The 27,831-nt window shown below is 42.7% G+C and overlaps 1 protein-coding gene across 1 annotated transcript; it reads left to right on the top strand.

Moving 5' to 3' along the window:
* The first annotated feature begins 4,220 nt into the window (after positions 1-4,220).
* PARD6B (par-6 family cell polarity regulator beta) lies at positions 4,221-26,482 on the top strand. Its single transcript, XM_003317010.7, has 3 exons — positions 4,221-4,748; positions 10,754-10,976; positions 22,562-26,482. Exons 1-3 carry the CDS (start codon positions 4,683-4,685, stop codon positions 23,389-23,391), a joined length of 1,119 nt encoding a protein of 372 aa, XP_003317058.2. The 5' UTR covers positions 4,221-4,682; the 3' UTR covers positions 23,392-26,482.
* The last annotated feature ends 1,349 nt before the right edge of the window (positions 26,483-27,831 follow it).

Here is a 27,831-nt window from a genome sequence, read left to right on the forward strand (position 1 = left end):
GCTCAAAGAAGTTAAGAACTTGCCTAAGGTCACATAGTTAGAAAATGGCAGAGGCAGGACTCAACTGTATGTATCTGGCTTGAGTCATGCTCTTAATGATTGCTCTTGGCCTCTCTGAGGGATGTCTACTGAGAGGTTACCCGGTGTGAAAACAAAAAGAAGCATTTATTTATTACACATTTCCATTTTATTTCAAGGAATTCCTTTCAAAGGCTTTGGTAGGCAACATTATTTGCTAAATGAAACCCAGTAATATCTGTACCAGACTTGATGGTTTGCAGAGCAGTTTCATGTATGGTTTCTCATCTGAGCCCTGCAACAATCTGGTGAGGTAGGCATTGCTGTCTACTTCTGTTTATAGAGGAACAGAGGAGAAATCTGAGGCTCTGAGTGGTTAAGGGAACAGGGTCAAGGTCACCCAGACAGCAAGGAGCAGAGCAACGACTCAAATAAATGTCTATCAGTTTAAAAAACAAAGATCTGAGTGCCTCCAAATATGAAGTTCTTTCATGCAACTTAAAATCAAATAAGTAAATAGCAGCTTAGCCAGTTTCTGGCACCTGGTAGGTCTCATAAATGTTAACTATCAACTATCTTCATCAACACCTCCTGGGAAGTGGAATAGTTTGGCTGATGACTGCAGCCTGTCTGTTGACCCTGATGGAAAGATTATTATTTTCATTCCAGTTCATCCCTGGTAACGTTGAAATAATGATCAATCTCCATTATCCCTGGAGTACCATAGAATGTTATGAGCTGGAAGGGGTTGTGGAGATGATCTCATCAGGTCCTGCATTTACTGATGGAGAAATTGAGTCCGAGAGAGGGGTCAGAAAGCAAACCCGTGGCAGACCAAGCCAAGGGCAAGGCTTAGGCACCGTGCCTGGCACATACTGCCTCCTGCAAAGCTGAGTTTTTACCTAAAAGGGCTCTCACGTCCTAAAGGCTACAGAAAACAATTCATTCGTCTCTCTGTCTGTGAGCACCACCACCCCGGCCCCGCGCAAAAAGCAGTACAGTATTATAAGCTATTAACCAGAAAACAGATCATGTGACTTAATTCCACCTCTGCTAAAGGGCTTAAAATGCTTCAGTGAGTAGTCTGATATTCGTAAATATACACTTCAACTATTTCTCAAAGAATGATTAACCAGCTCCATCAGAATTGGAACTTGTGCAATCAAGGAGAAAAAGAGCTGGCAAGAGAAATTTATTGAAAAAATTTTTACCAGCATTACAGATGACTTCTTGCCACCTTTTTTTTTTTTCCTAAGAGTTAGAGGAAGAAGGAAAGGAAGAAGAATCATTACACAATAATGAATTAAGAAAACCAATTGTGGAAAATTACAAACTCCTTTCACCTCACAAGGTAGCTTTCAAACAAACACAACAGGGTATTTGTAGAACCTAAAGACACAGACAGTATTGAAAAGGAGCGGAAAGCAGGAGTGTAACCTTCACTAACTTCTTTCAGAGAGTGGAGAGGCCTGACAGTGTATGGGCGTGATTATCTCTGGTAGCCCATTCTGGACTAATGATTCTGTGAACCTATAATTTAGAGAGTCCATAATGTCATATGTTCACCTTACTTATCTCCCTAACCCACTGAGTATTAATTCTCCCAGGCAGGGGACTAGCTTTTTAGGCCACTTGTAAGTCTTGATCAGCTTTAGCTTGAGGATTTGGGGGTGGGGAGGGATGATGGACAGAAATAAGGTTAGGGTTAGCCTTCAAATGGAAGAAACGGGAATATAAAATCCTCGTCTGTGCTGATCATGCTTCTCAAGAAAGGCTGAAATTCAGGCCCAGTGAACACACTTGTGGCCTTAACATCTCTCAGAATGAAAGGATTTTCTTCCTTCACAATACCTTTATCAAATTCCAACTATTTTCTACATTTCTTCCTTATACAACACAGGCGCACGGGTTGAAATAATTTTCCTTAAGAAATCCAGGAAGCTCTGGCCTGGCCCTCCCTCTAGAAAGGAAAGTCCAAGTAAAGAGGGATGCCACACCTGGGGAAGGGAGAGAGGATGTGACGACACCTCCAGGAATGCAGGGCCCACGCAGGTGCACTGGCACCCACGAACTTCCTGATAAATCAGTACCGATAACAGGAGTAAAACTCAACCACCCAACACTCACTCACACAGAGCTGGGGTGCTGCTCCCAGGGTGTGGCCTTGCCAATCAGGGAGAGGAGGAGGAGACCTAAGAACGGAGCTCTCTAAAGGTGGTGACATGGTTTCTAGTCCAGCCATGATCAGAGTGTGGTCTCTGGGAGTCCCTGAGACCCCTTTACGGGGGTCTCTGCAAGGCCAAAACTGCTTTCACAAAACTAAGACGTCATTTGTTCTCATCATTCCCATTGTCTCACGAGTATACAATGGAGTTTTCCAGAAGGGACAAGACATGTGATGACATCATCACTCTGATGACTGTTGGAATGCATGCTTGTGTACTCCCATGTTTTGGACACATCCGTTTTAATTCTAAGATAAATATTGAAAGACATTACACATAAACAAAGTACTTTGGGGTCCTCCATGATTTTTAATAGTGTAAAGGGGTCTTGAAAACAAAAAGGTTGGGAACTGCTGTGCTAGTCCAAACAGGGGAGTTACAGGCCCTGACATGCACTTTATTTCCGGCTGAACTTGAGTCACCTCCTATGTGCTTTCAAACAGGGGGTGGAGGCAGCTTGCTTATTTATTATACAGCTTCGATTGGTGTCCTTTCCACCTGTGCTGCCACAGGTGGCCAGAAAAACCTTAAATCCTCCCACAAAACGTCTGGTTACCTGAATCCTCCAGAGGGAAAAAAAATGAGCTTCTCGCCTTTGAACCCAAGTGGGGCAAAGAGCCTGCAGAAGGGACACCCTCAGTGGCAGCACCCAGCAAAGACCCATCTGAGTACCCGCTGGGAGTCGGGTTCTGTGCCACTCAATGCCAGCAAAGCACAAGCCGTCCCTGCGCCTTCGGGAGCTTTCATTCTAGGCTGGTGGCAGATTACTCACAAAACTCAGATGCACACAAAAATGGAAAACCTGGAACTTGTCACAAGTGCTGGGCAACAGGGGTACAAGTGTTAGGAGGCCTCCGAGGTGGGCAGGGAGATGAGGGGAGGAAGGTACCCTAACCACTCTTCTTGCCAAATCTCAGGTTGGACCTTCCCCTCCACCTCCATTCCCCTGTCCCCTTCCTGGCTTGCAGGTTTCAACAGCTCTTGGATTCCCAAGTCCCACAGGGAGACCTTGGGACCTGGGAATCTCCTCCAGCCAAAAGCTTCAGTCTTCTCCTCTCCTCCCCATGACCAACAGGGTCTGTGTGAAGAGAGGCCGGGCTCTGAGACGTTCAGAGAGGAGGATTCAGCGTTTTGTTGCTCTGGGACACAGCTTGGTCACTCCGGGAAACGAACACAACCTAGAGGCTGTCATTTGTAGAAACAGCGAGTGGCCAAGGAATGGCGGGAGGAGGGAAAAGGAAGACTTTTAAAGAAAAAAAAAAAAAAAAAAGCCCTGAAAGACTGAACTAGAAATCCTCAGGGAGGCTGGGCCTGCAAGGAGCCTTCCCGCGCCTCAGCCCACTTTCCTTCCCTCTCGACCTGACGGACTTAAGGCGTGCAGAGTCTCTTCGGACAAAATCAAGCCAAGAGAGCCCTAAGCTTCTCCCCCAGCAACCGCCGCAGAGGCGGGAAAACTTGAATTTTGCAACCAAGAGTTGCAGCGGGACGCCTAAGCAACGATAAGGGGCGGTGGAGGGGCGTCGTTGGGGGCTGCAGCATCCCAAAGTGGAAGCGGGAAGGGGGCCCGGCTGGAACCGAATAGCCCCGCGGCGCCTCGGCAACCGGCCGGGCGGCGCATCCAATCCCCTAGACCGTGCGTGTGACTGGCGCGCGCCAAGCGGCGCGAGCCCCGGCGGAGCCGGGCAACCAGGCGCGCGCTCGCGCGTGCGCAAAAGGCCCACCCAGCCGAGCCCTTCTTCAGGTGCGCTCGCGCTTCCGGCCGGCCTCCCCGCGTGCCTTCCCGGGGCGGAAACTCCAGAACCCGCGCATGCGCCTTCTGGCTCTCCGGCCTGAAGCGGGGCGGAGGGCCATGGCTTCAGGTGATCCCGCCCCTCCCTCGTAGCGCAGGACCAATCGTGCGGTGGTAGGCGGGGTTTTGAGGCGGCAGCCCGCCCACGCACCGCGCGAGGCGTGTATCGATTGGTTGGCGCCGCGGGCGCAGGTGCGCGCTTTCTATTGGGTGTGGGCGGAACGCGAGGGATTGCGGCATCTTCGGGGGCTGCAGGTGAGCGCGCGCACGCGCCGCGGCTGTGGCCCGCTCGGGTGCGCGCGCGCGGGCTCGCGGGGGAGGCGGCAGAGAGAGAGGTTGCGGCGCCCGTGGCCTCCGCTCCGCCCCCTCCTCTCCTCCAGCGCTGTCGCCGTCGCCGCCGGGGCCCGGAGGGAGGGAGCTGCTTCCCCGCCTGCCGCGCCACCAGTCCGACCCTCGGTCCCGCCGTGTGAGCAGCTGGTGGAGTGGAGCTCAGCGCGGACGCCGGAGCTGCGGCCGCCCCCTCTGCAGGTGCCTGTGAGGAGGCGCCCGGGCCGCAACCGCTTTCCGAGATCCCCAGTCGCGCACTCGCTCCCCGCGCTCCTGAGGGGCCGCCCGGCCGGAGGAGGCCGTCGCGGGGCTCGGCGTTCAGCATGAACCGCAGCCACCGGCACGGGGCGGGCAGCGGCTGCCTGGGCACCATGGAGGTGAAGAGCAAGGTGCGCGGGGCCCGGGCTGGGCGGAGCGGCGGGCCTGGGGGGCCGGGGCCTGGGAGAGGCCGGGCCAGGCTCGGAGCGCCGGGGGAGGCGACGGGCTGAGCTGCCCCGGGGTCTGGACGGTGCGGTCGGGAGACTGTGGGTAATAAACTTGCCGAGGAGGGGGTGGCGGGGGTCAGGGGGCGCTAATGTCCTCCCCTGGCCCCGGCAGGAAGAAGACCTAGTCCAGCATTTAATCTCATTCCGTAAATCTCATTCCCGTGTTCACGGACGGGAGTAGGGGCCAAGGTATATCCAAGGATGGCACACACTGAGTGAAATGCGAGGCTGCTCAAAAGGTGTAGGAGAATCCTCCCTGCTGGGCTGTGAGTAAAGGGCCCTGGACCACCCCGTTGTTCCCACTTTCTGTGGTTAAGGGGCGCATCGAGTGGCGAAGGAGAGAGCCCAGTGAACTAAACAGCCCTTTAAAAGTTCGCTTTGCTTCCTGCTGGCGCTCTTTCCAGCACTAACTTTGGTATGCATTTAATCTGTAAAATTAGTACTATCACCTTATGTTGGAGTAGCACTTTACAGTTTGACTCTAGATGCTCTTTTCATTCCATCCTGCTACCTACTCACATCAAGTGCTTTTCCCCTTGACCAACGGTATGCCAATCTGCTGATAATTACTTCGGTATTCACTGAATTTCTAAATCTCAAGGCTCGGTGAGCAGGGTAGTCTGTAGGGTGGGATTAGTTAGGGAATGTCTTCCAAAGGGGGTTTTGAGCTGGAATTTGAAGGTGATCGGCAGCCAAGGGAACACTTTCAGCAAGCGTTTCTTGAGTTGAAGAGTTAAAAGGAGCTTAGATAATCTAGCCCAATTCTCTGAGAAGACTGAGGCTTAGAAAGGTTATGACTTCCTCAAGCTGTTTTTTTGCAAAGCCTTCATGCCTTTTTAATAACTTCTAGACGTTGCAGAATACAAAACAGGACACTGGCTGGGCCCTGAGAACATTTAAAATAGAATTGAGAAGGCCAAAACACAGAAAAGGAGAAAATTGAAAGTATATCAATTTCAAAAAAAAAAAAAGTAATGGAGCATCATAGATTGTAAGACTACTAAGGAGTATGTAAAATCAAGGAGTGATTTGAGTGAGGTACAGTGGAGTAAGGAAAGCTTCCTAGAGCCTCTAGGTAGAATAGTTTTATTGTCTAGGGTTGATAAGCAAAGTTCTGTAAGTTTCTGTAACTGAGAATCACATCGAGAAAATCGACATTCGTTTGTAACATCATTAAAAAATGTGATTTGAGTCTGGGCGCGGTGGCTCACGCCTGTAACCCCAGCACTTTGGGAGGCCGAGGCGGGTGGATCACCTGAGGTCAGGAGTGCCAGACCAGCCTGGCCAACATGATGAAACCCCATCTCTACTAAAAATACAAAAAATTTTTAGCCGGCCGTGGTGGCACATGCCTGTAATCCCAGCTACTTGAGAGGCTGAGGCAGGAGAATCGCTTGAATCCGGGAGGTGGAGGTTGCAGTGAGCCAAGTTTGCACCATTGCACTCCAGCCTGGGCAACAAGAGCAAAACTCCATCTCAAAAAACAAAACAAAACAAAACAAAAAAAACGGTTTGGCACTTACATGACGATTGGCACTAGTTTCAGAATTAGTAAGAAAAGACGTGTAGTTACAGCAATTTAAGGAATGTGCATGTCCATGTGTCCTCTGTGCACAGCATAGCAAATTGAAGTGACTTGCTTGAGCTATAGCGTTAAGATGACCCAAAATACATAGCAGAACTTTTCCTTTAGCGGTATGGTGGCAGTAGAGGTTCCATGCCCAGTGGTTGAACCTTCTTATGGCATTTTTGTTATAAGTCTAGTTTGGATTTGTGGGAGTTGAGGTTATGGAAAGAAAAACACTTGTGATATTGCATAATCTTAAAATTTTAAGTTTATAGCCCTAATCTTGGTAGCAAGTCTTTAATTTTTTTCCACAGAAAAAAATGAGTAGGAATTCTAAGTATACTGATAAATACAATCAAATAGTAATTTATCTCTAGTACTAAGAAACCTTGAGTGCTTTAAAACTGGAATTTCAGGCTTTTTGCCTTTCTCTTGTCAACTGATTTGTGAATCTTTCACTTACTTCTGTCTAAACTACATGTTGTATATTTGAACTGCCATACTGCACTTTCAGCGAACTGTGTCTTTTAAATGGAATCATACACTGATTCTAGGAACATGTGCTGAATGAAGTCGGTCCCACTATTCTAGCTGTTGACAAATAGGCAAGATATAGGTAGTGAGTGTTTCTAGTATGTCTATGACACCTTATATGTTTCAAATATATATTGCTGATACATTTATTTTCAGTAGATTGAAACATTTGTCACCTTAACCATTTAAAAAATATTTGGAAGGGTTTTTGAAACAGTATTTTCTTTGACATTGCTTTAGTGATACCACAGCTTTTTACAAAACTGATTGCTAAGAGTTTATAACCAAAACTAGGTAGTGTGCCGGTCCTTTTTTTTTTTGAGACAGGATCTTGCTCTGTCACCGGGGCTGGAGTACAATGGCACGATCACGGCTCACTGCAGCCTCAACCTCCTGAGCTCAAGCGATTCTCCGATTTCAGCCTCCTGAGTAGCAAGACTACAGGCGTGCACCACTACACCCAGCTTATTTATTTATTTATTTATTTATTTATTTTGTAGAGATGGGGTCTCTCCATGTTGCCCAGTCTGATCTTGAACACCTGAGCTCTAGTGATCCGCCCGTCTCTACCTCTCAAAGTACTGGGACTACAGGCGTGAGCCACTGCACCTAGCTGGTCCATTTTTCTCTTACTATTTTCAATTTTTTTTTATCTTTTTAGAGACAGGGTTTTGCCATGTTGGTCATGCTGGTCTCTAACTCCTGAGCTCAAGTGATATTCCCACCTAGGCCTCCCAAAGTGTTTGGATTATAGGCATTAGCCACCACACTGGGTTCCGGTCCATTTTTAGGATCTCTTTTTCTTCATATAAACAGTAATGTTGGCCAGGCATGGTGGCTCACACCTGTAATCCTAGCACTTTGGGAGGGCAAGGCGGGCGGATCACCTGAGGTCAGGAGTTCAAGACCAGCCTGGCCAACACGGTGAAACCCTGTATCTACTAAAAATATAAAAATTAGTGGGGCGTGATGGCGTATGCCTGTAATCCCAGCTACTCCGGAGGCTGATGCAGGAGAATTGCTTGAACCTGGGAGGCGGAGGTTGCAGTGAGCCGAGATTGCGCCACTGCACTCCAGCCTGGGTGACAGAGGGAGACTCTGTCTCAAAAAAATAAAAAAATGCAATAAAGCAGTAGTGTCAACATTATTATCTTCACACGTGGAAGGGAAAAATAGTAATGATAAAAGAATGGAGAATGTAAATATACCTATAGTTCAATTTGTGGTACCAGCTAGTATGTGACTTTTCTTTGGTAACTGATTTATCTTCCTAATTGTATCTCTAGTGTTGGGAAGATTCTTAATCAATAATCTTGATGATGTCCTTTAATAACCCTGGAACAGTCTTTGAGGCATAAAATTTCCTAATTATTATTCATAGGCAAATAGACTATGAAAATTAAGTTTGCATTTCTAGAATGTACCAACAGACACTGGGGGAAGGGAGTCCACACACATTCTGGATGGCTAGGGCAAACTAGGCTATGAAACAGTTGTAAATGGTTCACAAGTGAATAATTGCTGATTGAATCTTAATTTTGTCTCTTAGTGTTTTTGTTCATGTAAAAAGTTCCCTTAATCCTATTGTTGTGTTGCAAGAAGCATAACAATTTCTCTTGGGTTTTTTTTTTCCCATGCCAATATTGGCAAAAGTGCAAATATACCATGAAGCCATACAATTTTTTATTGTTTTTATCATAACAGTTAAGCAAGAGAAAATCTTGAGCGAAGAAATTTCATCCAAAAGCTTTAACAAAAACATTGAAGCCCTAAAATGTTAAATGATCAGATGTTATTCCCATTCATACATCAGGGGAAGTGATAAACCCTATGGATGAATCAGCAAGCACTAGCAACTTCATGTTGTGATACCAGAATAAAGAAAATGGAGGAGAAACTGTGACTTTTGATAACATCATGAGACTAACTGATATGAAGGGTGTTCCCTGAGTTTTTATTTACTTTGAAATGTGAAGGTGTGACTAAACTTTTTGAGAGCCTTAGGTATGAGTCACCTTATTTTCTTGACAGATGTTAGTGTTTATGTTTCAGGAATGTGTTTTGGGAACTATTTTAATTTTTTGTTAGAGGTAAGAGGTGTTTTTAGTGAGTTTTGATGTTAAAACCACTGAGGAGTATGGGTGTAAGCAGAGCAGATGAACTTTAGATAGAGCAAAACCAGTGAATCCAGATGTCCCATGGGACCTTTGGGAAAATGAAGTGACATATTTGTAAACTCAAATTATTATGGTAGGGGCTTTCTCTACATGATGCTTAAGGCTGTCCCAACAGTATTTCTCTTTTCCTTTTTTCTCTGGGACATAATATTTTTACATTAGTATTTCTTGCTAGTAATAGATAGGTGGAAGAAATATGAGTTCGGTGGTTAAACACATTAGGCAAACGTTCGTTTAAATATTTTTAAAAACCAACATAGGGCTTAAATGAGCCTTTAAAGTGCTGGTCTCCGCAGTGATTCCCAAGAGCATAATTATGTAGCATTTCTCAAACTTACATGACTGGGACACTTTTTGAGGAAGGCAGATTAACTTTTCTTAGGTTTCCACGTTTGAGGAAATGCCACGTTATTCCCACAGTGTTATAAATCCTGTTTATCATGGACTAGATGAAGCCAGTCCTTAGTGTTTTGGTTTTTTTTTTTTTTTTCTTTTTTGAGACGGAGTCTTGCTCTGTTGCCCGGGCTGGAGTACAGTGGCATGATCTCGGCTCACTGCAACCTCTGCCTCCCAGATTCAAGAGAGTCTCCTGCCTCAGCCTCCTGAGTAGTTGGGACTACAGGCATGTGCCACCACACCTGGCTAATTTTTGTATTTTTAGTAGAGACGGGTTTTGCCATGTTGGCTAGGCTGGTTTCGAACTTCTGACCTTGTGATCCTCCCGCCTCAGCCTCCCAAAGTGCTGGGATTACAGATGTGAGCCATCGCGCCTGGCCTCAGTTCTTAGTGTTGAATAAGAGTCACTTTTAATTATTTGACATTGGGAAAACAGAAGTGTAGGGAAACAGACTTCAGAATCAGAACTGTGAAGGTAAGTATTGGGCATGATGGAGGCTGTCTTCCTCCCCATTCCGCCCCATTTGTGTGATCTCTTAATACCTCCCTGAAGTAATTATTCTCTTTACCCACTAATTGGTGAGCTTCTGGAGCAGGCTCGAGGCTTTCAATCTCTAGGGCCTAGCACTGTGCCAAACACATAAACACTTTGTGCGTTAATTGGATAGTTATAGGACATACATTTGATGTATTACTGAAGCTTATTTTTTTCTGCATTAACATAGGGAAGATCATACCTTAACGCCACGTAGCTCACAGTTCTTTTTGTATATTTTGCTGTTGATTCTTACCACATACCATGAAATCCTAGTTCCATTTATGGGGGAGGACACTTAAATGCTTTCCTTTGGTCAAAATAAGGACTTGGACAAGTCTTTGGTACCCCATAATGCACCTGAGGAGAGCATTGCCGTCAGAGTCTGGGCTCCAGACAGGGTTTGAGCTGAGTCACTATGCAGAACAGTCCGCAGTAAGGCCTAGGTACCCCAGGGATAGAGTTGAGCCTGCCTCTCTTGAAAGGAATGCTCTTCAGAGACACAGCAGTCAGGAGGCACATTCTTGTGCCTTTCTTAGGCTTTTTAAAATCCCTGATAGTAAGGTTCTTCACAATAGACAATCTTTCCTTAATTAAAAATACTTGCTCTGCTCGTTAATTTTTCTATGGCATGCATTTTCAAATTGGGTCCTTTTACTTTTTTTTTTTTTTTTAAGTAATATGTTTGTTACGTTTATAGTTTGGAGCTGAATTTCGTCGGTTTTCGCTGGAAAGATCAAAACCTGGAAAATTTGAGGAGTTTTATGGATTACTACAACATGTTCATAAGATCCCCAATGTTGACGTTTTGGTAGGCTATGCAGACATCCATGGAGACTTACTACCTATAAATAATGATGATAATTATCACAAAGCTGTTTCAACGGCCAATCCACTGCTTAGGATATTTATACAAAAGAAGGGTAAGTATCACTGTTTAGAAAAATTGTGTTAGAAATAGAAATAGTGTATTTTCCCCACTGAAAGGATACCCAGACTTTGCCACAAACTTAGTGAATAAACATTTTGTGTGAATCTTCTTATGTTAACTAACATGTGGGTTAAAACATTTGTGATATTGTTGGTTTAATTAATATCTTTATGCTTCACTAAGTGTACTTTAGAAAATTTATATTTCTAGTTACTTTTGTGTTAACCTCTTTGGTTTTATTTTTCCTTAAGTAGAAATTGGGAATTTATTGAATATTGGGAATTTATTGAATCTTCACTTTATCAAATGGATTATTCTCCACTCAGAAAAATGTGAAAAGAGTGTGACTTTGGAATCCAAAGCATTCCTGTTTTTTGGTGGCAACCAACTTTCAAAGGCTGTATTTACCGGTTAATAAATACCAGAAACAAAGCCATTTAATCTTCCTGAGTCTCAATGTCTGCACCTATAGAAAGATTATAATATATTGTAGAATTACTATGAGGATTAAATGAGCTAAGTGCAGTGCCCTGGCTTATAGTAAGCACCCAGTAAATACTTTCTTTCTTTTACTTTTAGGATACTTTTTAAAGAAATTGTATAAAACTAGTTAATTATCTGGAAAATGAGGTGGGAAGTTACTATTATGGAGGGATGTAAACACTGATATTAATTAGTCTTCCAAAAAAATTGAAATCACTATTTGGCAATAACTTTCTTTCTTTCTTTTTTTGTAAAGACTGGGTCTTACTATGTTGCCTGGTCTCCGGTGATCCTCCAGTCCCTGCCTCTCAAAGTGCTGGGATTATAGGCATGAGCCACCATGCTCAGCCAAGAATTTTCAAATGTATTTTGAGTCCTAAAACTTTTTTTTTTTTAATCTCGTAGCCTCTGTGTGTGTATGTATGTGTGTCTGCAGATAGGCAGGGTAGGGCTTATTATGGTATGTACCATTTATTCCTTTCTTAATTGTAAATGAAGTGGTTTGGGAAGCCAGCATGAGAGCATCAAGCCTGGTATTGGGATAAATTAAAGACTTACGGTATTTATAAGCCAACCCAGAAAGTAGCTTGAGAGCGGCCAGGCTTGGTGGCTCACGTGTGTAATCCCAGCACTTTGGGAGGTGGAGGTGGGCGGATCATCTGAGGTCAGGAGTTCATGACTAGCATGGCTAACATGGTGAAACCCCATCTCTACTAAAAATACAAAAATTAGCTGGGCATGGTGGCACATGTCTGTAATCCCAGCTATTCAGGAGGCTGAGGCAGGAGAATCAGCCAGGAGGTGGAGGTTGCAGTGAGCTGAGATCGCACCACTGCACTCCAGCCTGGGCAACAGAGCAAGACTCCTCAAAAAATTTTTTTTGAAAAGAAAGTAGCTTGAGAGAATGGGTAGGGATTATCTTTGAAGGTGAAAACTATTTCTAATCAATTGATAAGCATTAGACCACTCCCAGGGCTCTGGAATTCCACTGATTATGTATCTTTGCTTTCCTGGGTTTGGAGGAACTAAAGTCCACCAACAAAATAAACCTCCAAGGATAACCTCTGCCTATATCACTTGACTATTTTACAAAATACTTTCACACACAAATTAATGTTCCCAAAGTTTCCTGAGATGGATCTCAAAGGTAATTAACAGGAATGCGATATAATGAGAGTGTGACCTTAGGAAGATTCAGTTGGCTGTTCAGGATGAATTGGAGTGGGCAGCAGTCTTACAGTAGAGAGCCAGGAGCAGGCAGTAAAGAAGTGAGGAGACTGGCCTAGAAGTAGAGGGGAAGGGTGGGGGGAGGGGAGGAGGCAGTGGCGGGAAGGTAGGAGGGGAAATACTTGGGAGTCATTGCACTCACTGTGGCTGCTTTGCAGTGAAGGAGAGTCCAGCAGAGCATATCTTGATGGTTTGAGTCTGACAGCTGGGACAGTGTCATGAACAAGCAGAGTAGATTGATTTGGAAAAGAAAATTATGAATTTTGTCTTAGGACAAATAATCTTAACCAATCATTCAGGAGATTAGAAATGGTAGACAAAAGTTCAGGGTAGAAATCCAAAAACTAGTTAGATTTGCAAGCTTTTTGAAAAGTGATAGTTAAAATTTTGGGAGTAGACATAAAGGCTATCTGAGATGAAGACCATGGATAGAACCTTGGAAAGCTATATATAGAGTGCTGGAAAAGGAGGAAGAATTTAAATAATTATGGTTGAATAATAGGCCTTTCTTGTTAGCAATTGTAATTTTCTTTAAAAAGTTAGTTGCTGTTTGGATGTGCATTCAAATATAGAGTGGGTTTTTAAAGTATTGCCATCTGACAGAATTTTGTTGGATTATCCCCTTTGTTAGAAAGATTATGACAGTTGAGTTATACCACCACATGTTTTGTTAATGGAATTATACTCTTGCATGATTATGGAATTAATCCTAACATCTTTTAAGGGTAGTTATCTTTTATTTCCTTTCTAAGTTTTTATTTATTGGTGGTATAATTTTTATCGAGACCTTTGATGGTTTTTATTGTTGTCATAGGAATTACAACTTAGAAATATGTTTCTATGTGCAAATGTTTTCTATGTATTAATGGTAAAATGTCCAATATAATTGATGGCCCTTAGAATTTGATTTAGAAATAGGCAATTCAACAGAAATATTTTAGATTTTAAAAATATAAATTTAATACAAATATGACTTTAGCAAAAATGAAAGTAGGTAGTCAGTTCATTCCTGCTTAAAACCCTCTGATGATTTCCCATTGCAACCAGAATAAAATCCCTTCTGATTTGGACTTCCCAACCTCATCTTCCCTCATTCTCTCACTCCCTCATCACAGTCAGCCACACTGGCTTCCTTCTTGTTCCTCAGACTTGATGAGCTTGTTTCTTTTTTTTTTTTTTTTTGAGATGGAGTCTTGCTCTGTCACCCAGGCTGGAGTGCAGTGGTGCAATCTCGGCTCACTGCAACCTCTGCTTCCCAGGTTCAAGTGATTGTCCTGCCTCAGCCTCCTGAGTAGCTGAGACTACAGGTGCGTGCCACCATGCCTGGCTAATTTTTGTATTTTTAGTAGAGATGGGGTGTCACCATGTTGGCCAGGCTGGTCTCGAACTCCTGACCTCAGGTGATCCACCCGTCTTGGCCTCGAAGTGTTCTGGGATTACAGGTGTGAGCCACTGCACCCAGCCGTGAGCTTGTTTCTGTTTCTGTGCTCTTATGCTTGGTTATTCTTAAGGACACTTCACCCTCAGTTCTTCCCACGTCTGCCTCCTCCTGCTTAGCTCAGATAAGTTTGTCAGAGGAGTCTCTTCTGACTACCCTAACTAAAGCCCTCCACCTTCCCACCTTTACCACATCATCCTCTGAAGACCTGGAAATATCTTATTTAAGAATATGTTAACTTGTTTCCTGTCTGTCTTGTTTACCATCAGGTCCCAGCATCTAAATCTGGCAGACTTACTTAGTGTACTATAATGCATGCACTCTTTTTTTTGTGGAGGGGGGACAGAGTTTAGCTCTGTCCCCCAGGCTGGAGTGCAGTGGCGCGATCTCGGCTCACTGCAAGCTCCACACCATTCTCCTGCCTCAGCCTCTGAGTAGCTGGGACTACAGGAGCCCGCCAACACACCCGGCTAATTTTTTTTTTTTGTATTGTTAGTAGAGACGGGATTTCACTGTGTTAGCCAGGATGGTCTCGATCTCCTGACTTCGTGATCCGCCCGTCTCGGCCTCCCAAAGTGCTGGGATTACAGGCGTGAGCCACCGCGCCCGGCCGCACTCTTTCTTTTAAGCAAAGTTGAGCAGATGCTTAACTAGAAATCTGATTTTATGTAAACCTTAATGAACATTTAATTCAAGGAACTAATATAAAGTATGACATTAAGTATAGTTACATTTTACTGCTTGATTACAGCACATTTTCTGTTTTCTTTGCTTTTTGATTTCAGTTAGGCATCAGTAAGGCAGAAGTTACACTTAATATGTACTGAGTGTTTTTTTTTTTTTTTTTTAAGTCTTGCTCTGTCACCCAGGCTGGAATGCAGGGGCGTGACCTCCACTCACTACAACCTCCGCCTCCCAGGTTCTTGTGCCTCAGCTTCCAGAGTGGCTGGGACTACAGATGCGTGCCACCACGCCCTGCTAATTTTTGTATTTTTAGTAGAGACAGGGTTTTGCCATGTTGGCCAGACTGTTCTCAAACTCCTGACCTCAAGTGATCCGCCCACCTCGGCCTCCCAAAGTGCTGGGATTACAGGTGGGAGCCGCCGTGCCTGGCCCCAAGTGATTTATTTTATTTATTTATTTTTTTTTTGAGACAGAGTCTTACTCTGTTGCCCAGGCTGGAGTGCAGTGGTGTGATCTCGGCTCACTGCAGCCTCTACCTCCTGGGCTCAAGCGATTCTCCTGCCTCAGTCTCCCAAGTAGCTGGGACTACAAGCGTGTGCTACCATGCCCGGCTAATTTTTGTGTTTTCAGTAGAGACAGGGTTTCACCACGTTAGCCAGGCTGGTCTCAAACTCCTGACCTCAGGTAATCCACCCTCCTCAGCCTCTCATAGTGCTGGGATTACAGGTGTGAGCCACTGCGCCTGGCCCCCAAGTGATTTTTGAAAAGCAAATTGCAAAACCATTTTAAAATTTAAAACTATGTGATCTTTTAACATCTGATACTCTACTAAAATTTCTTTAAAGTGAAAGCTTACAATTCAATGTGTAAACTACTTTATAGTCTGAAGTTTAAGATAGTGTTGTTGGATATCTTGAAAAATTTTTATAACAATTTATTGTTAGAAGAAAAACCCCATACTCTATTCCTAGAGCAGTTATCATGGGAGCAAAAACAAAACACAAGAAACCTGGTATCTTAAAAGTTATTTTCATGCAGAGGATCCCAATCCCCCATTCCCTGTTAAGAGTATTAGAGTTTATCCTAATTGATTCGGGAGATGGGGAAGAGAAGGTACAGAATAGACTTTTCCGCTCTCATTGTTGAGGTTATTGCTGTGCACTAAAAATTTTTTAAAAAAAATTCAAAGCTTGCGCCTTTTAAAAATACTCAGGTCATTCCTGTCAGTTTGGAATTCAGCCAGGGAAATGTGTATTTTTAAAAGCTTCCCAGCCAGTCCTGATAATCAGCCAGGTGGAGGATCTGTTGATGTGCTACAGAACAGACCCCTCTCCAGATCTAGTCAGAATCTCTACATCCAGACTCTTGCTATAACACCGTCTGTTTTTGATTGACACCAGACACACATGTTTACCTCTTCGATTTATTCTAGTTTTATTAGGAACACTAGAAAGGCTTTGCTTTAAACTTTGTCTCTCATAGGGCATGCCCTCACACAGATGTGACTTTGTGGCCCAGATGCTGGTAACTGGGCATCTAAATCATCTCTTAGACTTTGTGCATTGGACATTATTTTGTAGATGTCTTTTAAGGTTACATTTTTATGAATCAGGGTTTAGTTTAAAGTTGTCTAAGGAATATACATTCTAGTAGTAAATTGTAAATTATAGTTTTAACAAAAGATATGGCCCAGAAATGAAAAAAATAAATTACAGCCTGTAATCCCAGCATTTTTGGAGGCCGAGGCGGGCAAATCACGAGATCAGGAGATCGAGACCATCCTGGCTAGCATGGTGAAACCGTGTCTCTACTAAAAATATAAAAAAATTAGCCGGGCTTGGTGGTGGGCGCCTGTAGTCCCAGCTACTCAGAAGGCTGAGGCAGGAGAATGGCATGAACCCAGGAGGCGGAGCTTGCAGTGAGCCTAGATCGCGCCACTGCACTCCAGCCTGGGCGACAGAGCGAGACTCCGTCTCAAAAAAAAAAAAAAAAAAAAAGAAATTGTGGAGTAACATCTCAGTATGTGACACCAGTTACTCACAACAGAAACGTGGGTGTCACCTTTGACACATACCTATTTTTTAGTCAGTCACCAAGCCTATTAAAACTGTGTTCTAGTTATTTTTCAGATTTGTCTCCCCATTTCCATGTCCTCTGCTCCAGGCCAGGTGCCATCCAAATTTACTGAAGTAGCTTCTTTTTTTTTTTTTTCTGAGAAGCAGTCTCGCTCTTGTTGCCCAGGCTGGAGTGCAATGGCGTGATCTCGTCTCACCGCAACCTCCGCCTCCTGGGTTCAAGTGAGTCTCCTGCCTCATCCTCCCGAGTAGGTGGGATTACAGGCATGCGCCACCATGCCTGGCTAATTGTGTATCAGTAGAGATGGGGTTTCTCCATGTTGGTCAGGCTGCTCGCGAACTCCCGACCTCTGGTAATCCGCCCACCTCGGCCTGCCAAAGTGCTGGGATTACAAGTGTGACCCACTGCACTGCGCTGGCTGCAGTAGCTTCTTGTCCTCCCGCTCCACGTCCTTCTCCAGCCTGCAGCCAGAGTGAGCTTTGTAGAAAAACCAAATGAGTTCACTATCACTGTCTTCCCTTAAAATCCTTGATTTTCTTCCCTTTGCCCTTAGGCTAAAGTCTGTAAACTTTGGTACTTCCCAGGAGGCCCTGTTTGTCTGTTTGGCCCCTGGCTGCCTCTGACTCAGCTCCTGACTCCCTCCCTCCCTCCCTCCCTCCCTCCTGCTTTTCACCCTCTGTTCTAGCTGTATTGGATTTCTTTGTCTGGCCCTCCCTCTTCTGGATATTGTCGAGTCCTGTGCCTGGAACATTCTTCTTGCCTTCTACTATTAGCCCCTGGCTGGTTTTCCTCACAGAATCACTTCCCTGGAGAAGCCTTGCCTTACTCCTACAAGCCAGGCCAGGTCCCCTTTACATACTTCCCCAGCATGGTGTGCTTATAGCTCTCAGCACCTTTGTTATAATTTAGTTAGAGTATTTGAAATTATTTGTTAGTTGCCATCTCCTCTTTTAGATTGTAAGCACCATGAAAGTAGACACCATACCTATTTTATTCACCAAATCTGTACCACAGAGCACAATTCCTGGCACATAGTGTTCGTTAAATATTTGGTGATTAATTTTTCTGTATTAGGAATGAAGGGGTCTGCAAAATTTGAATATCTAATTTGCTTTAAGTGATATTTAATCTTTTTAAAGTTGCCAGATCTGGCTGGGCGCAGTGGCTCACGCCTGTAATCCCAGCACTTTGGGAGGCCAAGGTGGGCGGATCGCCCAACGTCAGGAGTTCGCCACCAGCCTGACCAACATGGTGAAACCCTGTCTCTAATACAAAAATTAGCCAGGCATGGTGGTGCATGCTTGTAATCCCAGCTACTCGGGAGGCTGAGGAAGGAGAATCGCTTGAACCCAGGAGGTGGAGGTTGCAGTGAGCCGAGATCGTGTCATTGCACTCTAGAGCGAAACTCCGTCTCAAAAAAAAAAAAAGAAAAGTTGCCAGATCTATCTCATTTAACCATTTTATATTAGAGCAAGAGTTGGCAAACTAAGGCCTGCTGGCTGCTTTTGCATATAAAATTTTCTTGGAACAGGGTCTCACCATTGCCCAGATTGGAGTGCAGTGGTGCCATCTTAGCTTACTTCAGCTTCGACCTCTCAGGCTCAGGTGATCCTCCCACTTCAGCCTCCCAAGTAGCTTGGACTACAGGCACAAACAAACCACCATGCCCAGCTAATTTTTAAAATTATTTTTGTAGAGACAGGGTCCTGCTATGTTACCCAGGCTGGTCTTGAACTACTAAGCTCAAGCAGTCCTCTCACCTCGCCCTTCCAAAGTGCTGGGATTACAGGCATGAGCCATCATGCCTGGCCACATAATATTTTATGGATTGTCTGTGGCTGCTTTTACAAGAGTGATTATATAGCCTGTAATACCTAGACATTTACTGTCTGACTCTTGACAGAAAACGGTTGTCAACCCCTGGATTAGAACATTTTTAAACATTATTTCATTATTTGATTTCTTCCTCTGATCTTCAAGTGGGGCATAATCTTGAACTTTGTTGATGACTGTACTATAATGGTTGCTGTTTTGTTACTGTATGGGGATACTGATGGAGCTTATGTAGAAGTTTTTTTTTTCCTAGATTTGCTTTTTACTCACTGTAAAGCTTTTATGTCTTACATCTGCCTGCCACCCACAAATGGATCCTTACCCTTTGCTCTGAATGTGTGGTTTATGACCCTCTATGAGCAAAGGAATGAGATTACTAGGCTTTTCAGAATTAATGTTTAAAGAGTAAGAGGTTCAGAGGGAAGCCCTGCAGGATAAGTGAAGAACAGCCACTATTTGTGTGTAAGAAAGTAAGACATCCAGTTTGACTATTTGGAGGCCTCCTAGGTGGATCCTTGTCTGTTCAGTTAGCCGAGATCATTGGCTGAAGAAAAGGCTTGGGATAAATGCGGTGCTGCTGTATCAGCCCATATCATGTACTGTTGCATAAGTGAATTTATACAAGTGGACAGTTGCTATGATCAAGTTTTCAAACTTTCCATCTCATTCTGAGTTTAATGCTCTGATAGTGTTCAGGTAGAAAGTCAACTCCAATTCCTTGTGGACATTCACCTTTACACTTTAACACCCTGAACCCTGGCTTTCTGCCAAAATATTTTCTTTCCCAGTGGCTGGAAACTGATTAGCTAGATGGGAGAACAAAGGTGGCTTTGTACTGGGGCATATTGCTTTTGAGAATTTAGCAGAGAGCATTCAAATGGAGTCTGGATGTGATGCCAAATTATGCAGATTTGGAGTTTATTTTGGTTAGGTTTCCCATGAGTAGGTATGTAGGCAACGTAATATTGTTCTCAGTTTATATGGTCTGGAATTTCCCTTATAAATGTTATATAGGCTTTCCTTATTGATTGTTTTAAAACACAAATATGTATGATTTTGAGAAAACACATTACCAGAAGACTATTCTTGATAGGTTTTTTTGCCAAAAAGATTGTTTACCAATGGATTTATATCCAAAGCCATATTATAAATACATTTCTGTCTCTGTAAGAGCCCAATGCAAATACTTATAAATGATTACAAGTGTCCCCAAGGGGAAAAAAATGCCAAAAAAATAAGGTACCCCTAACCTTATATATTTATCTGAAACTAGGTTTTGAAGAGTGTTCACGCAGCATCAGAAAAGAATACTAAAGCTCCCCGTACTCTGACATAATTGATACTTGGCATTCATTATTGTGACTTGGAAGATACTAGCCTAGTAAGAAAACCTGGGCTCTAGTTCTTTCTGTGTAACTTACGTTGTACCCTTAATTTATTGGTTATAAAGTGAAGATGATAATAGTTTAGCAATGAGGGGGTTTAGGATTAAACAAGAGAATATGAGTTGAAGCGCTATACAAACGCAAGATGGTGAGATTGGTGTTTTCTGTGGCAGCAGCTGAGACTAGGATTTTCAACTATTTCTTTTGTGGAGGAGGAGGGAAGCCATTTATTTTTTGTTGTTGTCTTTTCTTTTCTGTTTCTTTTTTTCTTTCTTTTTTTTTTTTTTTTTTTTTTTTTTTGCCTAGCCACTGGAAAACCAGGGAGAGGCATTATTGAAGTTGTTGTGTTTTTTTTTTAAATTCATGTAAATTTCACTTTTTAGTTTATCCTCATTGTAGTTATTTTTGAAAATACTATTTTAACTTTTGTTTCTGCTGTTAGTTTCATTTTCTGTTTTACCTCTCATTCTCTGATGAAATGTTTTGTTTATAGACTATCTTCCTTCAGCCATATAATTTAACCATATCTGGTGTTAGGTGTTCTGTTTTCCCTTTTAGTTTATTATATAATTAGGTGGCAGTATTTAAAGATCGGAAGATTTTGCCTAAAAACAAGACTTTCTGGCATGAAGAAAATCTGCCAGGAACTGAGAAGCAGCTATGCCATCTAAATGAGGCAGGAGCTCTCCAGTTTGCCAGAGTCCTACTACTTCCTATTGTCTGTGTCACCACCACTGAGGACAAAATACCATTGCACTTTATGCATAGTTTTTCACACAGTAAAGAAAAAAGTTAAAACTCCACCTTTGCCTCTTTCAAAATGAAAATGAGAGATCAAGAATTCCTGCTGGGCGAGGTGGCTCACACCTGTAATCCCAGCACTTTGGGAAGCTGAGGCAGGTGGATCACCTGAGGTCAAGAGTTCGATCAAGACCAGCCTGGCCAACATAGTGAAACCGCATCTCTACTGAAAATACAAAAATTAGCTGGGCATGGTGGCGCATGCCTGTAATCCCAAGCCACTTGGGAGGCTAAGGCAGGAGAATCGCTTGAACCTGGGAGGCGGGGGTGGCAGTGAGCTGAGATCATGCCTCTGCACTCCAGCCAGGACGACAGAGCGAGACTCCGTCTCAAACAATAGCAACAGAAAACTGAGGGAGAGTGTTTATTTGCAGAATACCAAAATTCCGAAGTGTTTGTTTGATATGCATCAGCATCAATTACATTATCTGCCCACTCAGCCTCTGATATTGGTATATGATTTTACTCTCTGATTTACCTTGAGAATCAAATATCCCACTTCAAGTCTTTGAGTTGAATATGATAAACATGCAAATTGCAGGCGTGTTTTTGTTTTGTTACCGAGGCTGGAGTGCAGTGATCACAGTGCGCTGCAGACCTGAATCCTGGAGTGAAGCCATCCTCCCATCTCAGCCTCCCAAGTAGCTGGGACTCCAGGCAGACGCTACCTACCACACCTGGCTAATTTTTTTTTACTTTTCATAAAGACAGGGTCTCACGCTGTTGCCCAGGCTGGGCTCAAGTGATCCACTCACCATGGCCTCCCAAAAAAGCACTGGGATTATAGATGTGAGGCACCACGCCCAACCACATTACAAGTTTTTTAAACAAGTGAAGGAAAAATGTATTTTAAGTAGCTGGTTTAAAATGATGTTTTAAGGCCGGACGCAGTAGCTCTCACCTGTACTCCTAGCACATTGAGAGGCTGAGGCGGGAGGATCTCCTGAGGCCAGGAGTTCAAAACCAGCCTGGGCAACATAGCAAGACCCTATTCAAAAAAAGGTAAAAATACATATATATTTAATGATGTTTAAGAATATGTAAGATCTGGCCAGGTGCGGTGGCTCACGCCTATAATTCCAGCACTTTGGGAGGCCGAGGCGGGTGGATCATGAGGTCAGGAAATCGAGACCATCCTGGCTAACACGGTGAAACCCCATCTGTACTAAAAATACAAAAAAAAAGTTAGCCAGGCCTGGTGGCACACACCTGTAGTCCCAGCTACTCGGGAGGGTGAGGCAGGAGAATTGCTTGAACCCGGGAGGCGGAGGTTGCAGTGAGCCGAGGTCACACCATTGCACTCCAGCCTGGTCGACAGAGCGAGACTCCATCTCAAAAAAAAAAAATATATGTAAGATCTATCATAGTTTCATTTGCCATATTTAATGTTTAAAAGTGAATGAGCTCTATCAAATTTAACTTCAACATTGGTTTATTTTGTGATGTGTATTTGAGATGGCCACCTAGTGGTTTTTTCTGGTATGGCATTTTACTACTGTACTAGATTATGATCTGATTAGAATAAGCTTATTAGCTACTTTGTTTATATACCAAATATATTTTGAGTTATCCTTTCTGTACAGATTCAGCTGCAAGTGAATAGATATTTTTACAGCATTTCTATGATTATTTTGTTTTATTTTTAAACAGAAGAAGCAGACTACAGTGCCTTTGGTACAGACACGCTAATAAAGAAGAAGAATGTTTTAACCAACGTATTGCGTCCTGACAACCATAGAAAAAAGCCACATATAGTCATTAGTATGCCCCAAGACTTTAGACCTGTGTCTTCTATTATAGACGTGGATATTCTCCCAGAAACGCATCGTAGGGTACGTCTTTACAAATACGGCACGGAGAAACCCCTAGGATTCTACATCCGGGATGGCTCCAGTGTCAGGGTAACACCACATGGCTTAGAAAAGGTTCCAGGGATCTTTATATCCAGGCTTGTCCCAGGAGGTCTGGCTCAAAGTACAGGACTATTAGCTGTTAATGATGAAGTTTTAGAAGTTAATGGCATAGAAGTTTCAGGGAAGAGCCTTGATCAAGTAACAGACATGATGATTGCAAATAGCCGTAACCTCATCATAACAGTGAGACCGGCAAACCAGAGGAATAATGTTGTGAGGAACAGTCGGACTTCTGGCAGTTCCGGTCAGTCTACTGATAACAGCCTTCTTGGCTACCCACAGCAGATTGAACCAAGCTTTGAGCCAGAGGATGAAGACAGCGAAGAAGATGACATTATCATTGAAGACAATGGAGTGCCACAGCAGATTCCAAAAGCTGTTCCTAATACTGAGAGCCTGGAGTCATTAACACAGATAGAGCTAAGCTTTGAGTCTGGACAGAATGGCTTTATTCCCTCTAATGAAGTGAGCTTAGCAGCCATAGCAAGCAGCTCAAACACGGAATTTGAAACACATGCTCCAGATCAAAAACTCTTAGAAGAAGATGGAACAATCATAACATTATGAAACCGTGGTTTGAATGTTTTCAGAGTGAGGATGCCATGAGGACTTGTACATTTGGCTAGTTTAAAAGCATATATACCTCTGACCAGTGACGTGGAATAGGCATGAGACGAGTAACGTTGCAAGCTTACAATATTATTAAAGTAGTAGTTTGATAATTGTTAATATAAACTTTGGTGGATCAGAGGTAAATTTAAGTCCAAAACAAAGGGGCCTTTGCTGATGAAGTTACGTGCTTTTGCTATTTTGTCTGTGGAGAATCAGATGTTAAAGCACATTCTTGGAACTATGTGAGAAGACTAGATCATTTCTGTTGGAAGTGGTTGCATATTTAACCTGCTGTGCAGAGCCCAGTTAATTTTTCCTTTAACTGTATTTTTAAAATTCTAATGTGAAGTCTGATTCTCTCTTGTGGTGCATTGGGGACCTCAGCTCTTAAAGGTCTCATGTTCCCAATATTTTATTTTGATTTTTTTTTTTTTTTTAGTGACTGGGTCTCACTCTGTTGCCCACACTGGAATGCAGTGGCATGATCACAGGTCTCTGCAGCCTCAATCCCCTGGGCTCAAGCAGTCCTCCCACCTCAGCCTCCTGAGTAGCTGGGACCATAGGCACATACCACCACATCTGTCTACTTTTTGTATTTTTTGTAGAGACAGGGTTTCGCCATGTTGCCCAAGTTGGTCTTGAACTCCTGGGCTTAAGCAGTCCTGCCTCGGCTTCCCGAAATGCTAGGATTAGAGCCACCATGTCCAGCCTATTTTGATTTTTGTTTTTTTAATGTTCCTTTCTAATAAATTGTAACAAATGATGTTCTCAAGTACATTTCCAGTTTCTTTTCTTTTCTTTCTTTCTTTTTTTTTTTTTTTTTTGAGATGGAGTCTCGCTCTATCGCCCAGGCTGGAGTGCAGTGGCGCGATCTTGGCTCACTGCAAGCTCCACCTCCTGGGTTCACACCATTCTCCCGCCTCTGCCTCCCAAGTAGCTGGGACTACAGGCGCCCGCCACCATGCCTGGCTAATTTTTAGTATTTTTAGTAGAGACGGGGTTTCGCAGTGTTAGCCAGGAAGGTCTCGATCTCCTGACCTCCTGATCCGCCCGCCTCGGCCTCCCAAAGTGCTGGGATTACAGGCGTGAGCCACCGTGCCCAGTTGTGCATTTCTGGTTTCTAAGAATCAAACCACTTGGCTGTTTTTAGGAGTTGCTTCCCATGTTATAAAGCTCAGGAAGCTTTTTTTTTGTTTTTTTTTTTGTTTTTGTTTTTGTTTGAGACAGAGTCTCTGCCACCCAGGCTGGAGTGCAGTGGTGCAATCTCAGCTCCCGGGTTCAAGCAATTCTCCTGCCTCAGCCTCCTGAGTAGCTAAGATTACAGGTGTGCGCCAACACGTCTGGCTTATTTTTTTGTATTTTTAGTAGAGATGGAGTTTCACCATGTTGGTCAGGTGGGTCTCAAACTCCTGACCTCAAGTGATCCGCCCATCTCCTCCCAAAGTGCTGGATTGCAGGCATGAGCGCCTAGCCAGGAAGCTATCTTTTCTTGAGTTATGAAACTTTGCAACAGTTTTTCAAATTGGTGTTTGTCCTTCCTATAGCTTTCATATTTTCAAATTAATTCTGTATGGCTATATAATTTATGTTTTAAAAGGCAATTCTCTTGACTTTGGAAATATGGAAGTCTCTCCTTTAACCTATTCTTGTTCCCATTCCCAGTCTCATTTGAAATCATTCCTTTTATTGTTAGTGTGTGTATTTTTGTTGCTGTGCTTTTAATGCATCCAAGTATGCATCATTTTGGATAAAAAATACATCCAAATTAAGATGTTTTAACACATAGGACAAACTTGTGCACTTTTTATGCCAAAAAAAAAAATTGGGTTTTCCTTCATGGGATTTCTAGAAACACTGCCTACACTTTATGAAAACTACATAGTATTCACCTGTGACAGGTAGAGTTTATCACTATTAATTTTATGAGGCTATTTATTACTTTCCAGTGCATCCACTTAGAACAAGCTAAGAGTAAGGCTGCTAACTTTAATTCCTTGCCTGATTTTATTGTACAATGTGCACAAGCACAATGGTATGCTTGTATATAGAAACTAAAAATACTATGAAGTACATAAGTTCCCTATGGCTTATGGAGAGTTATTTATTAATTAACTTTATGGTAGGGCTAGTATGAATACCTTTTTAACAATTGTGTGCTATTACAACAATGAAGATTCAAATGACTCCGTTTTGAAGGATGTTTTCTCTATATGGTAAAATATATATGAAGAAGTCTTGATTACGTGAAGATCACTTGACTCAGAATACTTCAATGTATTTTGTTCACATTACCACTAAGCATATTATCAGTAAACTATTAACTGACTGCACATTATGTAATACGTTGTACTTTTTGTTGAATTCACCGAAGTTCTTCCATTTATATACTATTTTTAATGGCATTCCGGCTTTAACATTCTGTGAGTCTTATAAATTTGACTCTTGAATGGCAAAATAATGTTAGTATGTAGAAGGTTAACTTTCATTTATAATATAAGTGGTGCAGGGGTTCAACATTTTAAGTAAAAATATTTTTACACACTACCTCTCTTTTTTTTTTTAAGTTTTAACATCAGAACTTTTGGGGGGAAAACTACTTCAGGGCTTGACTTTTTGTACAAATTTTAACTGTAAAATACAGATTTATCTTGTACGCATTCATGGAAATGGAAATAAAAGCTGCTAGTGCTTTTTATTTTAATTATCCTGTTAAGGGTATCTATCAATGGTATTTTCAAGTAGATCTCTGTTTCTTAAATTATTGGTGAAATAATTGATTACTAGATATATTGTAAAACCAATAGATCCTGGTTATACGATAAAATATCAGCTCATTGGTAGGCTGAATCAATTATTTCAAGTGCACCTTATTAACAAAAGTATCAGTGGATCCAACATAAAATTTTATAGTACTAAATGTCAAGCCTAACTGTGAATTTTGTTCTGTATCTTAAGTAAATTTATGATAATGTTCTCGAGCTATCAACAAAATATATGTACTTTTGTGAGCTATGAATTTTCTAATTAAATTTTACATGCTATAACATGATTTTTACATGAATGATACTTTGTTTATAACTATCAAATGTCAGTATTTTACTACAATTTTATTATAAAGTGTACATTATCACTAAATGAACTTCGATTTTAAAAATCAAATTAGCTTTAGTTGTATATTATTTTTTACAAATAAAGATAGACTTGTATAAAGGCTACTTTCTTGTTTGAAATTATATGAAAAGTTGCCCACAAATACCAGGTGCCCATTATATAAAATAGGTAGGGAGAAAACCCTTGAGTTTTAACAAGATCCTTGCTTCCTTAACTTTTAATTGTTAAAAGATGGACCCCAAATTGTATGTGCACTTTTTGCAACTGTGTATGACCATATGGCTATGGGCTGGATGGTAACTTTTAAAATGTGGTTAATTCTGATAGTGTGAAAGGTTATGCAAGCTATTCACCCAAAGTTATCTTTAAGATTATTTGAAACTAGTTTGTAATGTGACAGCTTATCTTCTGAAATTCAAATTCACTTAGTTATACTTAATTAATATTACCGTCTATCTAGTATGGCCTATGTTGATTGAATTCAATTTATACTGAAAAACTTAAAATGTCTGAGAAAAAGGCCAGGCATGGTGGCTCATGCCTGTAATCCCAGCACTTTGGGAGTCTGAGGCAGGCGGATCATGAGGTCAGGAGTTGGAGACCAGCCTGGCCAACATAGTGAAACCCTGTCTCTACTAAAAATTAAAAAAAAATTAGCTGAGCTTGGTGGCGCACACCTGTAGTCCCAGCTACTTGGGAGGCTGAGGCAGGAGAATCGCTTGAACCGGGGAGGCGAGGGTTTCGGTGAGCTAAGATCACGCCACTGCACTCCAGCCTGGGCAACGGGGTGAGACTCCATCTCAAAAAAAGAAGAAAAAAGGTCTGAGAGAACAACCTTTCCTGAGCCATTTCTAATTCCAAATTAGCCACCCTGTCATTGGCTTAGTTGGTCATTGCACTAACTCTTCTGCCAACAAGTTTAGAGGACAATAGGACAATCCTAATTCCTTCCCTCCAAGTTAAAAACACTAAAAATCCCCTGAGTATAAATGGAACATCGTACACACAGAACTCTTCACACCTTTGATTGGGTTGCATTCAGTACCCGATATTCATCTCTGGGTTTTGAGTCCGTGAAACAATGGTGCAGAATTAAAACATCCCTTTCATTCCCAAAAAATGACCCCAATGCAATTTGCATCTTTGTTTTTTTGTGTTTTTTTTTTTTTTTTTTTTTTTTGAGATGGAGTCTCACTCTGTTGCCCAGGCTGGAGTGCAGTGGCACTATCTTGGCTCACTGCAAGCTCCGCCTCCCAGGTTCTCGCCATTCTCCTGCCTCAGCCT

Source organism: Pan troglodytes, chromosome 21 (assembly GCF_028858775.2).
Source record: "Pan troglodytes isolate AG18354 chromosome 21, NHGRI_mPanTro3-v2.0_pri, whole genome shotgun sequence".
Taxonomy (NCBI): Eukaryota; Metazoa; Chordata; class Mammalia; order Primates; family Hominidae; genus Pan; species Pan troglodytes.

Bases quoted from the DNA above. Each gene is read 5' to 3' on its own strand.
- PARD6B (XM_003317010.7), top strand. From the start codon at position 4,683: ATGAACCGCAGCCACCGGCACGGGGCGGGCAGCGGCTGCCTGGGCACC. The intron at 4,749-10,753 runs GTGCGCGGGGCC...TTACGTTTATAG, and splicing joins CCATGGAGGTGAAGAGCAAG to TTTGGAGCTGAATTTCGTCG. The intron at 10,977-22,561 runs GTAAGTATCACT...ATTTTTAAACAG, and splicing joins GATATTTATACAAAAGAAGG to AAGAAGCAGACTACAGTGCC.